The 15,036-nt window shown below is 44.8% G+C and overlaps 1 protein-coding gene across 1 annotated transcript in view; it reads left to right on the forward strand.

The window, feature by feature from the left end:
• Positions 1 to 15,036, forward strand: part of LOC119442359 (serine/arginine repetitive matrix protein 2) — a 58,488-nt gene that overhangs the window by 27,843 nt on the left and 15,609 nt on the right. Inside the window, exons 4-9 of the mRNA XM_049662990.1 lie at positions 504 to 955; positions 3,413 to 3,679; positions 4,176 to 4,388; positions 10,152 to 10,337; positions 11,348 to 11,556; positions 14,030 to 14,301. Of these exons, the coding sequence (XP_049518947.1) occupies positions 504 to 955; positions 3,413 to 3,679; positions 4,176 to 4,388; positions 10,152 to 10,337; positions 11,348 to 11,556; positions 14,030 to 14,301 (1,599 nt within the window). The remainder of the gene's footprint in view (positions 1 to 503; positions 956 to 3,412; positions 3,680 to 4,175; positions 4,389 to 10,151; positions 10,338 to 11,347; positions 11,557 to 14,029; positions 14,302 to 15,036) is intronic.

Genomic DNA, 15,036 nt, shown 5'->3' on the forward strand with positions numbered 1-15,036 from the left:
AAGTAACAGTTTTAGCGAATTCCAACTGCCATTCAGATTCGTTATGTAAAAAGGTTTTGCTATAGATCTCATAAAGTAGAGATAAGGGCACAGTTTCTTGTTACGTCTGTGCCCATCCAACATGTCCACCTCTGTTATTTGGACATCGAGGACACATGCAAAATTTGTTTGAGTTATAAGCAGCTGCGAGTTGGGCAAGAAGGAATGTGATCATCCTTGAACACTAGGGGTAAAAAATGGGAACATAAGTCCCTGTCTGTCCTCACATTTACATTCCTATTTTTTTTAGCTTTTCTTCCAGGTTGTTCAAATTGGCCGATTTTGTAAAAATTCAGGAAGTTTTCAACGTGCTTCGGACCTATTAGTAGCAGGTACCGGGCCTGTTGGCACCTGGTCTAATTAGATGCTGTGTCCTAGTAACTGATGTCAGGTTAACGAAAGTCGACTGCACCATCACACAACGTGCACACTGATGTATCAATGCTCGTGTACATCAATTTCAGCAGCATCAGCAGCGGCGTCGGCAGCAGAGGCATGCGGCGACGACGCGGGCGATGTGCAGTACTGCGACCCTTGGGACACGGGCCCAGCTGCAGTGGCTCTGCGGCTGCTGAGGGCCGACGAGCAGCGCAACAAGAGCCCCACTCCGGCACACGCCACCCCTGCCGCAGGGGGGGCGCTGTCCGCCGACGAGATGGCCCGCCAGCGGCACATCTACGAGACGGCGTTCGACTCGCGCGTCAAGCAGCGAGATCCGGACCAGGACTTGGACCGAATGGCCCAGAGCCCTGTCCTCCTCGCTGGGCTGCAGCAGCAGCCGCGTGCAGGCCCCCTCTACCCTGTGCCATCGTCGTCCTCGTCTTCGGGAGTGTCGGTTACGCCAGGTCGCAAGGGAGGCATCACAAGGCAGCCTTCACTGCAGGATGCCTGTTGCCCAAAGCCACCACCGCACCAGGTATGTGGCACAGTCCATAAATAAGAGTCCGTGGGTGTCTCCATTATAGGAACGTGGTGCCATCTAGCTTCTTTTGGTCTGGTGGAGCCGTCATGCTGCGCTGTGCAGCCAGCTGCAGCGGCACTTGGCTGTGCAGAAAAAGCCATTTGCCGCGCTACACATTTACTTCTTTCGCACATTTCTTTTGTATCTTATGTGTGTTTGTATAGTGTGGTGATTACGTTGTCAAAAATATTAATTGTATATCACTACCTCAGGCAAGATCTATTTTGGCAATACTTTTGCTTAGTCATCTCCTCTGCAATACAGTTTTCTGCTAAGAAGTGTGCTGTGATTTCATAGCAATAAACAACTCCATACTTGTCAACCTATCAACTTTAAGATTCATAAAAATCTGACAGACATGGCACCGAGGGGGGGGGGGGGGATGTAATGTACTTTGTTTAAAGCTGGCCCTGAGCACACTCATTTTCAGAGATACATGCATAATTTATATATTAGCTATGATTAACCTCTAGATCCAACACACAAGAAGCAACAAACTTGGTACACCAATACTGGCAAGCAACACACTGTTTTATATCATACTGACTTTCTTCAGCGACCTTGGCGTTGCCGAATTTTCCTGCTTCAGGAACTTCTCTGTATAAACTTGCTCGAAGCAAATACCTTTTTGGCGTCCTTTCACCACCAGCTGACTGCAATTGCGAGATTCAGAGACATACAAGTGATAATTGAACTGAAATACTAGTAAAATTCGACGCAACATTCGTAAAATTGTAAAACGAGACTAATTTCATAAACTTTACAAAATACTTGGGAGAGTTGGCAAGTATGGAACTCAGATTACTGGAATGCTACATGCTATGTAGCATGAGATATGAAAAAAACTTTTCTTCTGTGGAAGAGCCTACATTTCAATATACTTTTTTCAATCGTGTGCTCTCCTACGTGCCAGAAATCAATGCTCCAGATCAGCATGAGGTTGCAATGGGTTTGTTTGATTGTTGAATACTAATCACTTTTTTTGCAAGGGTGCATTAACGACTGGTATATCTTTGCTGTCAATGCTTTTCCTGACTAGTTCATAGTATTACAGCAAGAAATTTTAATAGAACCTACAGAGATTTGCATTGCCTATACATGTTGACTGCGCAAGAAACCTCCTTCCTCGTCCCCCACCCTCCTGAATAAACGTTTGACGTCCTGCTGCTCATGCAGGCAACACAGCTGTCAAAGCAATTCTGGAATATCCAAAGTGGCTGTATGTGTAGATCATGTGGTGCAGGTCATTCCTATGCATTGCACACTGCATCTTCTGAACCAATACTCTTTTTAATCACACAGAAGAATATATATGCAACACATTTGTTTGTCCTTTTTCATGCAAGCTGCAAAAAAAGGTTTTCTCACTGACTAGCCCAGATGTACTCTTTTACCAAAATAATTAAGTGCTGGCGCATTGTTCTTTCTTAATCAGCAAGATCTAAACTTGTGTGGCCTTTTCTAGCACCTGTCCCTAGGCATATCCATAACTGCAATTGAAATACAAAGCCTAATCATTCGCTAAGCTTATGTGCCATTTTCTTGCACCTGTCCCCAGACCTATCCGTAACTGTAGATCAAATACAAAACCTAACTATTCACAGACAGTCTGTGCACAATTGAAAAATGTGTGTAAAGCTCAAGGTGACCAGGCTCAGAACATACCACGGAGATTTGAAAAGTGGCTTTAAGAGACCATGTTATAATGCGTTTGCATCTTTATCATGGTGCGGGACAGTGGTATGGCATGATCTAGGTGTACCGGTCGATTAAGTTAAGCCTGCACTTTAAATTTCTTTACTAACTGAAGCAGTGCCATTGCAGTACATATCGGTTTCTGCTCGTTGTCTGAATGAATGGCAGTGAAGCTTGTCGCATTTGAAGACACATGATGATCTGCGCAAACATTCATAAAATGTGGTTCTCCAAATCTGTGCTAAAAATGAGGCAGAACTTTTGATTTTCGAGAGCTTCACTAGGGCATCACCACGTGTGAAGATCCCGCCGCTCTCAAACAATTCAGTGAGTGGGGAAAGTGGCGGCAGGCTGCTCTTTCCTGCTTCCCCCCTCACCTGTGAAAATGTCTATAGCATCTATATCAGAATTTATTTCACTCAAAGAAGCCGCTTGAGTCTTGTTTATGTCCTGAGACACATTACCATTTGGAACCAGCTGAGAACAACAAAACTGTCAGCTATAATTCCGGTGTAAGCCAGTTTGATAATCAGTCATGCATTTTGATTATTTTTTACCGGGTTAGACCACCGTCTGCAGGGACACACCATGTGAGAGGGGGAGGAGGGGGAAACCCAACTCCTTCCCCAAAGGCTGTCTTTTCATGTTGAGCATGCAGAAAAGCGCATACATATATGCATCCTACTGCAGAACACACATATATATATCCTACTGCAGGGAAGCAGTAGCAGCACTTCAGCATCTTCTAGTGTTCAGCAGCAACCAGCACCAACACCTCGTGGTTCTAGCAGCAGTGGCGGTGGCAATCCTTCAGTTCCGATTCCTGCTACCAGAGGGCAGGGTTTGGCGAGCAAGCAAGCGTCAGCGGCCGACAAGGCCATTTACCAGAACCATCCATTACCACAGTCCCCTATTTCCGAGAACCCCCCTGCTGCACCTCTCGGCGCTGTCGCCGTTAAGCGCAGCATCCACGCAGGTGTCAAGGTGAGGAGTCATCATTTGCTGATGGTTTCAGATTTCGCGCTTTCCTTCAATCTGCAATTCTCCCTTGTGTTGTGTTCATCATATTATTTGTCAAGATATCTCTGCACATTGCTGCAGTGTTGTGAAATGCATGCTAGTTCTCACCGGCATTGTGTTGGCACTTTCATGCATACCACTAAGCAGATGTATGCAACTGCTCTTGTTCTCTGCTTCGTTCAAATAGCAGCACAATTGAATGATTGATTGTGCTTGTAAGTGGTAATTAAATAGCCACCCATTCTCAAGCCAGACTAGCAACTAAAACAATCTAAAAGCTAGAGTTTTTGTGCTTGGAACAAGTATCAGAGAATAGCTTCAGCCTGTGCGCTCACTTTGTCACTTCAACCGTGTCCATTAAAATACGCAATGTAAACTTGCCTTCAGATTTCGCTTATGGGCTGTTACAACATTCAATCATCTGAAGGACTTATAAGCCTTAACCTTGACTTTTGTTCAGGTGCTCCCTTCAGAGCCAGTGCGACGCCCAAGGCATGGTGGCCACCGCAAGGAAGGGGAGCCGATGGCCCTGGCGCCCGTGCTGCTCAATGGGTTCCGATCTACATCCTCAGACAATGTGTCATCATCCTCCTCTTCAGACAACAGTCCCCGCAGGCCTGACGAGAAGCGAGGCCGGCATGGTCCGCTACAGCCAGTTGCTGCTAATTCCAGCGTAAGCTTTGCAAATTCCTACGTGCCAATGTATTTTACTGCAGTATCAATTAAGAGCTGATAACAAAATTCACTCTGTCTGTCTGTACATCGATCCCATTGCGCTGCAGTGCGTAGCATTGTTCGGTGATATAGGTGCCATACATTTTGTATAGTATGCGAATGTCACATGCAGCACTTTACTGCAACCGTATTTAGGTTGTCATGATGTCGTCGTCATTATTTATGTCGCTGTCGCCATGCTGCTATCAAGGTTATCACTGTCATCCCACCATCGTTGTACCATTTTCATCACCATGTCATTGTCCTTGCCCTTGACATCATCATCATCACGTCGTCATCATTATGCCACCTTCATCACGCCAACATTGTCATTAGGCCATCTTAGTCATCATTTTACCGTTGTCATTTTAATGATGCAGTCGTTTTCATCTTGTCATCATTGCACACAGATTAGGAGTTTGCACAAGATTTCTAGAGTTTTGCTCGAAGTTGGCCATGGGGAGGGAGGGGGAAGGAACTGTTATCGCAGTGATTTCAGAGTTGCAGGAATCACTGAAGTCAGATGTCTTTATTTTGGAAAAATAGATTCGCTAGATAGAGCACATTTGGGATCCTGTTGTATACAAAGAGTAAACTGATGTTGTCTACTGTACAGTATTTGCACACTTGTTAGGTACATTCATTAAGCATCACCAGCCACGTAATGTTCAGGCCAACCACTTCATCATATGCCATCAATGCGCACTAGGCCTTTTGAATAGTTCTTGCTCCTGCACTTATGCTCTACGACTCCAAGAGTACTCATACACAGTTGTGCATAAGAGCGGCCAATTGCATGAAGATGCTGATTGCTTGTCATGCCATCCAGTAGACCCACCGGAGCTTCCCGACAGTTGTGAGTAAACCTGCGTGCTGTCGCTTACGGCAGCCTGCAATACTTAGGTGCAGCAGGCAGGGCTTGCTTTATTGTTTTAATTATTTTTATTTTTCATTAATTTTTATTGCCCATCACAATCTTTATGCCACTTACGGCGTTTCAGAACATCGGAGATGAGCAACGCCATGACCCCTACTTGCAAGAAGTCATTCTTCAGCTGACTTCTGAGACACCTTCCCCTTCTCTGCATACGTTTATGCTGCAGGATGGCATCTTGTACTGTTACAACATGCACCCTGACGGTCCTGAACTGCTCTTGGTTATTCCTACACACATGCGTCAAACTGTCCTCACACAGCTAAATGACACTCCTACTGCGGGTCACCTCGGAGTCCCTAGGACGTATGACCATGTTCGACATCGCTTTATTTGGCCCGGCATTTACCGTTCTGTCTGCTGTTATGTTACTTCCTATGAAAAATGCTAGCGCCACAAGAAACCAGCATTACTCCCAGCTGGCCGCCTTCAAGCCTTTAACGTACCATCGGAGCCATTCTTTAGGGTTGGTCTTGACCACAGTGTAAGAAGATAGGCGCTCCAACAGCGCGCCCGCGCTGGGGCGAGAGAGCGGCCACTTCGTGTGACCGGAAGTGAGTTCCGCCGCTAGGGGCAGCACGTGTTCAGGAGGCCTTGCAGCAGCGGCACAAGAGTGGATAATTTACGACCTCCGTCAGCATTTAAAAACCCATACCTAAGCATGTGCAAATTTTCGTTATTCAGACGCCAAATCCTGAGCAGGTAGAAGGTTTCATGCCACTTACTGTCAAAATACCTTCATTTCCAACACGAGAGAGACGCGTCGTCTGCTCAAGCAGACGGCGCGCTGCGCTTGCCGCTGCTCGCCACATCGGAGTCCATCGGTATGTCGGCAGAAATATAAAGGGACGTTCCTCCAACCAAATAGAGTCGTTTTAAGCAGGCTAACGACATATATGCATCGAAATAAAGCACCTCTGCCGACAGCGCCAGCAAAGCGAGCGAAAAAGTGGCCCCCAGAACATGTGCTGCTCCTTGCGGCAGCGGCGTGCGTAGAGTCACACTAAGTGGCCGCGCCTCGCGCCGCCATCGGATCACCTATCTTCTTCCACCGTGGACTTGACCTTCTTGGCCCTTTCCTGCTCTCTGTCTGCGGAAATAAGTGGATAGCAGTCACTACCGGCTACACGACCCGGTACGCGATCACTCGGGCGCTTCCAACCAGCTGTGCAACCGACGTCGCCGACTTACTGCTCAAAGACGTTATACTTCACAACGGCGCTCCTCGACAGCTCCTCCCAGACCGGGTCCGCTATTTCATATCGAAGGTTGTCCAGGACCTCTTGCACTCCTGCGCTACAAAACACAAGTTGACAACGGCGTACCACCCTCAGACTAACGGTCTCACAGAGCGTCTTAATAGAACTATCAAAGACACGCTTGCTATAGTGTATGTGTCCGCCGACCATCATGACTGGGACGCCGCTCTGCCTTTCGTAACATTCAGACTAATAATTCTTCCCGACATGACTCTGCGGGTTTTTCTACATTTTATCTCTTGTACGGAAGAAATCCCACGCTGCCATTTGACACACTACATCCCACCGTTCTTGACTCGTCGTCAGAATACGCCCGTGATGCGATTTTCCGAGCTGTTGAGGCCCGCCAGATTGCACGCCTGCACTGTACTGCTTCGTAGGAAAAGCAACGACACTTCTGTGATGCCCGCCACCGCGCTGCCCACTTCAACCGTAGTCCTTCTTTGGACACTGTCACGGTGAGTTGGCCTTTGGGAAAAGTTGATTTTGCCTTGCTCTGGCCTCTACCGGGTCTTGCACCAAGGGACCGATGTCACGTATCAAATCACGCCCCTCGGTTCCACCTTGTCTCGACCTTCCACTGATGTCGTCCACGTCACATGCCTTAAGCGATACCACTCGGATGATCTAGCAAGCACCGGGATGGCGCCTTCGCCACCAGGGGTCATGTTACCAAGCAATGCTCGAGACAACGCTGAGGACAATACAGAAGACGACGATGCTCTCTGATGTCGCGCGGACTGGTGTTGCATCTTGTATGCCTTGTATGCCAGTGGGCGCATTGTAAATATTCTGTAAATATAATTTAAACTTCTCTTTCCCCGTAACAATATATATATATATATATATATATATATATATATATATATATTGGTCAACACATCGGCAGTAGCCTTGGGAAGACAGTAAATACTGTTTCTGCATAGTGGGACATTCTAATGAAGTATTTTTTATTAATATTGCAATGAGGAAGAAGAAACAGATGTACTTGATTGTGAGCATATCAGAAAGATATTCGTTTCAAACGTGATTCATTTGGCAATGACGCATTAGTCACCGTATAGTTCTCAAAACCAATCTGTATCGAGCAAAATGAAGAAATAAAACAATGAAATAAACCAGGAATAAATTATGCGTTTGAAGTCACACTGCAATGCAAGTCTGCATGAAAAGTCCGTTTTAAGTGACGGTAACTATTCAGTGTTATTGAAGACCTTTCTCGTGCACTACAACGCAAAGCTCTTTCTCTAAAGTCAGAGATGTAAAAATACAGTTCGAATGATTGCGACGCCCACCGGCTACATACTTTCAAGAACGGGGGAGAGGAAGAATGAGCCCAGATTACCCCTGCTGCCACCTTATGCAAAGCGACGGCAACTCGAGAGCCGTCGCGTAATGCGTGGTGCATTGGCAAAGCAGTGCCGTTCGTCCACCTCTTCTATTCTACCAACATGGTATGAAGAATTGTCGGCAACAACTAGGGTAAATGCTACACACTCTCACATGTGACGGTTCCTTTTTCTTTTCCTCAGCTTCACTTCATATCGTGAGAGGCAATGTTGAAATTATGCGCCATGCTCATGTATGCTTATGTTCCATCTTACTGTTTAGTTGTTTTCACCACTGCAGTAATCGTGTTATGTTTTTATTTGTTGTCTAGACATGGAATTTTGGCGTATGAAAAGAAAGGAATGGAATTGAAGGGAAGAAACGGTTACGAAATAACGCCTTTCACAGGCCAAGGTAGAGCTCACCGAGCTAATTCAGTCAAGTTCCTTGGCCAACGGCAGCAACAGTGGAACATAACTGATTAACAGGCTTGAATTGTTTTGTATGTGTCATTTGCAGTGCACTTTGCATATGTAATGTTTTATATTGTGAATTACCTGTAGTTTTAATCATGTCTACCTGCTTTGAGAGATGCACAGAGATGCACAGAGATGGTTACCTGAACTTGGACGGAAGCAGTTTACAAATGCCTAACTCTCAGACAAACACAGATATCAGCATTTTAGTACAGCTACTGGACAGCCTAAGTGAGGCCTCCTAAGCGAGATAAATGGGTCTCGAGTCACAAGTTCCAGCTGCGAGGGCGGAAACAAGATTCAACTGCCGTACTTCAAGATTCTGTGACTGCTGCTTGCACCTAGCTCCCAGCTGCATAGCTAGCATGGACAGCTTTGAAACTGGGTGCCTGTGAAAGTTACATGAACATAGTTGCCAGTGCCTTTTATGTGGCTTGCAGTAAAACTTACCTTGCATTGTTTGTTTTCTGATGTAGTCCTAATTAAAATATAGCTGTAAAATATTATTTGATAGTTTTTACATTGTGATACTGCACAAGCACAAACTGCAGTTAATACACAATATATCGTTATCCAATCATTATAGTCAAATATATGATGATGTCTCTGATGCAGGCAATTGCGATAGTGCTATTAGTGCCACCCAAGACATTTTCTCAAACTACACGTTAGGTTGTTATCCAGTCGTTGTAGTCCTACTTGATGATGTCTCCAATGCACGAAATCACAGCATCATGGTATTCCTATTAGTGCTGCCCGAGACACTCACTCGGGGATGTTGCAGGGTGCACTTAAGAGTTAAAAAGACAGTGGTGTGAATGAGGGATCAAGCACAGGTTGATGATATTGTCACATTATCACATTGTAGTGACAGTGAAGAACCACAGTGGCACAATGCAAGTAACAGAATTAGCTGTTTATTGGGCACACCTGTGCCCAGCAAAACAAGTAATGCTCAGCGCAACAATAGTGGTGAGCACACTCGTCGTCAATTATCGAAAAAGGGTCAAGAGGAGGAAATGGAGATCAGCAGGTCACGTAATATATAGAGCAAAAAATGTGTGGTGTAGTCGATGGAGTAAACCAAATCGTCGCTGAAGGAAAGAAAATGTGGGTGTTGGTGGTTGAGAATTAGGTGAAGTGCCTATAGATTTTTAAAATTTTGCTAGTGTAGGACAAGCTCGGCTTATGCAGGACGGGTGTAGCTGGAGATCCCCGGAAGAGGTCTTTGCTCTGCAGTGTCATTAATTATGTTGATAATGATGGTGCGCAATGAAGTTTATGGCACTATCTCTGCTGTCATTTGGATGCCTTGCTTGCCTACTTTAAACTAACGCTACCAGACCACTGGCATGTCACACTTTTTTATGCTGTAAGAACGTCAGCTTTTTTTATAAGGGAAAAGCTGTGAGGTCAGCCTGAACCAGTGTGTTCTAGCCAGCTACTCAGCATTAGAACAAGGAGGGAGGAGAACAAAATAAAAGGGAGAAAATAATGATAATGACAATTAGGAGAGAAATGTAGACATACATTTCTCTCCTAATTTCTTTCCAAAGAACAACAATACTAGAAGTACTTCCTACAGTGACATGTCAAGTTCACTGTTACATTGTCCTGTGACATTTTTAGTGGACACACTGAGTACTCATAGTGAAGGGCTTGTAGAGGACATGGATATTTTTGTGGGAGCCAGGATGCATTGGCGTTTGAATGTTGCCTTACAGCATGTGGCAAGCACGGCAGCCGCGCTTCAAAATGGTTCCAACTGCGCCCTCCAGTCATTCAGAGCATCACCATCCGTGGACAGCCTCTCCAACTCTTCCTGTGATAGTCCTCGAAAACCTGAGGAGAAGCGTGGGAGATTGGTAGCAGTCGCACCACCCACAGTAGTCAATGGAGCACCTTTTAAGGTATGCATTCTTTACATTGATGAGGTGAGTGGGCCTCACTATATACTGTGTCCATGCATCATTATTAGTCTTCAGACAGCTGAATTGTAATAAAGACATGATGGTAAAAATGAATTCGAATAGGAATTACAAGAATAATGAAGGTGCATTACAGTGAAGTTGGGCATCAGCATTACAATTAGGTATCAGTGGCAGTGTTTCAGACATGGAAAATTATATGAAAATGATGGTGAGCGTGTTTGAAGACATGCTGGCATGTTACCACACAAAGAAAAAACAGCAAGCTGAGAAGCAGTTCATCCAGTGTACGTTGGCCTGTCTTAGTCTGTGAGTCACCAATGAAAGTAGTGAAAGTAAAGCAGCCAGTGAATGTGCCTTGCAATCTATTCTAGAAGTTGTGGGGCACAATGAGAAATGCTGCGAGGCAGAGATGGGGACAAGTGATCAAATAAGTTGACTGTGATACAGAGAAAAGAGGTTAGCACAATCTCTTAGGCAGCCTCTCAGAGTTCAGTGGAACTTGTAAACCTTTAAAGCTACACTATAGCATTACACGCACCCGATTCTGAAAAAACGGTCTTAGTGTTAACTTTCATCACATTACTTTAACATAGAGCAATGCAGTTGTGTGTTGACGAAGCTGCGAATGCCCCATGGTGGTCAACAAAAAGAGCAAGTATCAGCTCTTGGCTTTCCCTATCCAAGTAAAGCACCCACAGTGATAATCTCAGCAAGCAAGCTTGGTGGATCCTAGCTGCTCACCATCACTATACACTGCTCAGACTTGGTGAGGAAAGATACCAGGAACAGGCCCACTGCCAAAGACTGCTGGGTTGTTTTTATGACCTTTTCTAGGTTGTAGTGATTGTCTTATGAATTCTTCTGCTCCTTGCTTTCCCCAATTATAAAAGAAAATGCTCTATTCTAGCCTATCCAGTGCAGAAAAGCAAGGGACATGGCCTTAATGCCAAAATACATTGACTTATCAGTGCAAAATGTTCTATTTTCAGGGAATCTCCTCAACTTCAGCTGAAATTGACAATGCTGAGCGGCGGCTCTCTGACAACAGCAAGCGGTATCCTGCTGCACGACCGCTGCTTACACACAATCAAAGCCCCAGCTCGGACTCGAGACCAGAAAGCGACTACGACCGGCCCTGGGACTTGCCAAGGATCAAGCGCAGCAATGGTGACTCGCCTCCGCAAGTCCCCGACCATAGGTACTAGACCAACACGTCAGCCCATGCTGCTGCATTTGCCAATTGTACTGCAGTACCAGCATAACTTCAAACACCAACAAGATGAAACCAGCTAGACTGTCTTGTTAAGTGCCCAGATTCGCCTGCATTTGTAATCGTGGTTTCACTTCAGCTCTGGGTCGTACGTGTGGGACTGAGGCATGCTTAGAAACCGTCTACGGAGTGATTACACATTGCACTCCCATCGCACTCCATGACAACTGTTTTTTTCTTGTTCATGTTTCATTTTGTGCTGATGACTCATCATGATTTGTTTGAAAAGAATATAAGTTTGGGCATGTTAGTATTCCATTTTAGCCTTTCGTGTGCAAAAGGCATAGGGACAGTGTAGACAGCACTTCGTCTTCATAGCGGTTCGTTTACGTCTGTCTACACTGTCCCAGAGTCTTCTGTGCTTTAACGGCTAAAAAGATTTGTTTTGTTTTTGTCACAAATGTATTTGTATGATCATGCTTTCATTTTTGCTTAAAAGCAACTTGTTATCAGATTATTATTTAGCTTTACTGATTGTAGCACTTTCTGAAACAATTTGAAAAAATGCTTCACCTGGAATATGTAACGATTCCCTATAGCATATCAGTACCAAATGGGAGTTGGGGCATTCAACACTAAGAGCCATGCTTCTTCATGACTATGTCATTGCAATTAGCATAAATTAGCTAAGAAACAGGTCAGTTGGGTTTGTTTGTCAGGCTTTGGTTCTGGCACGGCACATTAAAAAGAAAGAGAGACATCCAAGTGAGTATACTTGAAATCGAACCAACGATTTTGTGAACTAGAAGCCCACGGTTCTAACCACTACACACAGCCACTTCGCGCTAGCAAATAGATAAAACTTGTATGGGGCTCTGATAAAAGGCAACAGCTTTCTATCATCAAGCTCATCTGAATGAGACACTGTGCCTGCAACATTGATGCACGTGCCTTGCAGCGAGCTCTCTCTTAACTCGACTGGATATTGCATTTATCTCCATGAACTGCCTGTGAGATTTGTGAGCTTGTGAAGCAAACCGGCAAGAAAAGAAAGAAAAAGATGGCCCCATTACGGTAGACTCCTGTTATTTCAACTCCATATAACACAATTTTTCATTTAATTTAATTCTGACAGAAGGCCCAAATCTAAACTGCTACCCATACATTTCAATGAGTCAAGACTCTCATTATTTAATCCTGAAATTGGCGCTCACCGGATAATTCGAACTTCACTGTTCAGCATACTTGCTCCTGACCCATGATGGTGACAGCAATTGTGATCCTAATATAACTACAGCGTCAGTCTTGGTGCTAAAAGGAAAGTTAAATTGTCAAAGGCACGCTATCTGCCCTCAAAAACACAGATTCTCATCCTGCCCTCAGCAAAGTTTCCATTGAAAACGACAGTTCACAATGAATGATTGTGTATTTACCTGATCCTAATGTGCAGCTTTTTTTCAAGAAAATGGGCCTGGAAATTGCCTTCATATTATACAGTTGGATATGAAACTGAAACCACGTTCACGGCATTGGCAACATTCTATTGTCAGATCCAGTTTCACCGCGTTTATCATTACAAGATGGTGACAGAAGAAGTTTTTGCATAGGTTGGCGACAACACGCTGCTTTCGTTAGGAAAGCTCATCCAAAAGAGATATTATTATTGCAGTTAGTATTATTTGGGAACTTCACCCAGATTGCTGTACGTTTGTCTGCCACTCTGTATGTCCGTATATAATCTCTTTCACGCCAGCTTGGGTCACTTGGTAGTCCATGGTCTAATTGTGCTGAGAGAACCGGGTTCAAAACGAACTGTTGGACCAACTGGGGTCTCTGGGTATGTGATACTGGTTATGTGCAGCTCTTCAATGAACCTCTTTCGAAGACAAAGAATTGTTTGAAGAAAAGATGTGGAGAAATGTTAGTAAGTCAGAGGCACAATTATCAATGAAAGTGTGTGACAGTAATTATGGCTCACTATTGTGCGCTTACATATGCATACAAGATATGCAACTTACTCTAAGCCGTGTTTGAATAATAAACTTAGGCTGTTTGCAAAAATGCTCCTGTACCAAGCATTTTGGTGTGCAATAAAGATCCCCAAGTAGCAAAATTCATCGAGAGCCCTTCATTACAGCATTTCACTGTGTTGCTCGTAGCTTTGAAATTCACTCATTTTCCTTTCACTCTGGTGGGACCCGCTGTGGTAGCTCAGTCACTATGCTGTTGCGCTGCTGAGCTCGAGGTCGCAGGTTCAATCCTGGCCACAGTGACTGCATTTCTATGGGAGAAAAATCCAAAAGCGTTCATGTACTTAGATTTAGGTACACGTAAAAAAAAAAAAAACAACAGGTGGTCAAAGTTAATCCGGAGTCTTTCATTACGACACGCGTTATACTCAGATTGTGGTTTTGTCACGAAAAACGCCTGAATTTAATCTTCTCTCTGGTGGACATTGCAGGTCCCGGCCGGCAGTGCAGTCGCCCACGCAGCACACTCCAGCGGTGCCGCCCTCGGCCGTCCGGCTGCCCCCTCCGTCCCCCGAGTGCACTGCACCGCAGGCCTCAGAGCTCTGTCGCGCCAGTCCTGCGCCAACAGCTTCGAGCAGCAGTGGCGGTGGCCCCAGTTCATCCTCCCCTTCGGTGGCCATGATGGCCTCCTCCTCCTCATCCTCATCCAACACGTCCATCGCGATGGAGTCACCTGCCGCAGGTCCACCTGCCAGGCCCAGCGGTCAGTGACTTGCTATCTCGCATACATGCAGCACAACAAGTTGATTTAATCTTAGACCATTTACTTGCAAGTTCGAGCTGCACTTGTGCCAGTTTGTACCGATATTGCCAAGAACGAAGACTGCTCGTTCTTAACGCATCTTGCTTTGCTCTGCAGTTCAGTCATGCATGTCAGCTTGTTCCAACCAAAATTGCTGGTTTTTGGCACTCATGCACATTATTTTTTTGTTTGTATTTGCTGTCATGGGTGTAGAAAATATTATTTCAGACTGTCTGGAAAGTTGCAGGGAAATTGCTGCCCTGACGAAGGCAATTGTCGTAACTTTGGCTCCAGCGATATTCCCTGACAATGTTTCTATTGAATACATTGGATAAACCATACAAATAATGTTTTTCGAATAAGAACATCATGTGCAAGAAATTTACAGTGGAAAAAACTTGGCAAAATTTCATGCACTTTCTTAAGGGATAAGCTGTGGAGTGAAAGGGTTAAGAGGGCACGAAAACTAACTGACATTTTATTGGAATACTATGCTTAAATTTAGTTAAGCTAAGTTACGTTCATTAGAGGCCTACAGTCAAGGTGGCTTTGGGATTTTACTTTATGCACAGTGGATACGTTTTTATGTACGGTACGTTTTGAAGACCATTCATAGAAGTACTATGTTGCTGCCAAAAATGAATTAACCGTATTTTCCGGTGTATAAGTCGCGTTTTTTTTTTCGAATTTTTCGAC

This window comes from Dermacentor silvarum, chromosome 2, assembly GCF_013339745.2.
Source record: "Dermacentor silvarum isolate Dsil-2018 chromosome 2, BIME_Dsil_1.4, whole genome shotgun sequence".
NCBI lineage: Eukaryota > Metazoa > Arthropoda > Arachnida > Ixodida > Ixodidae > Dermacentor > Dermacentor silvarum.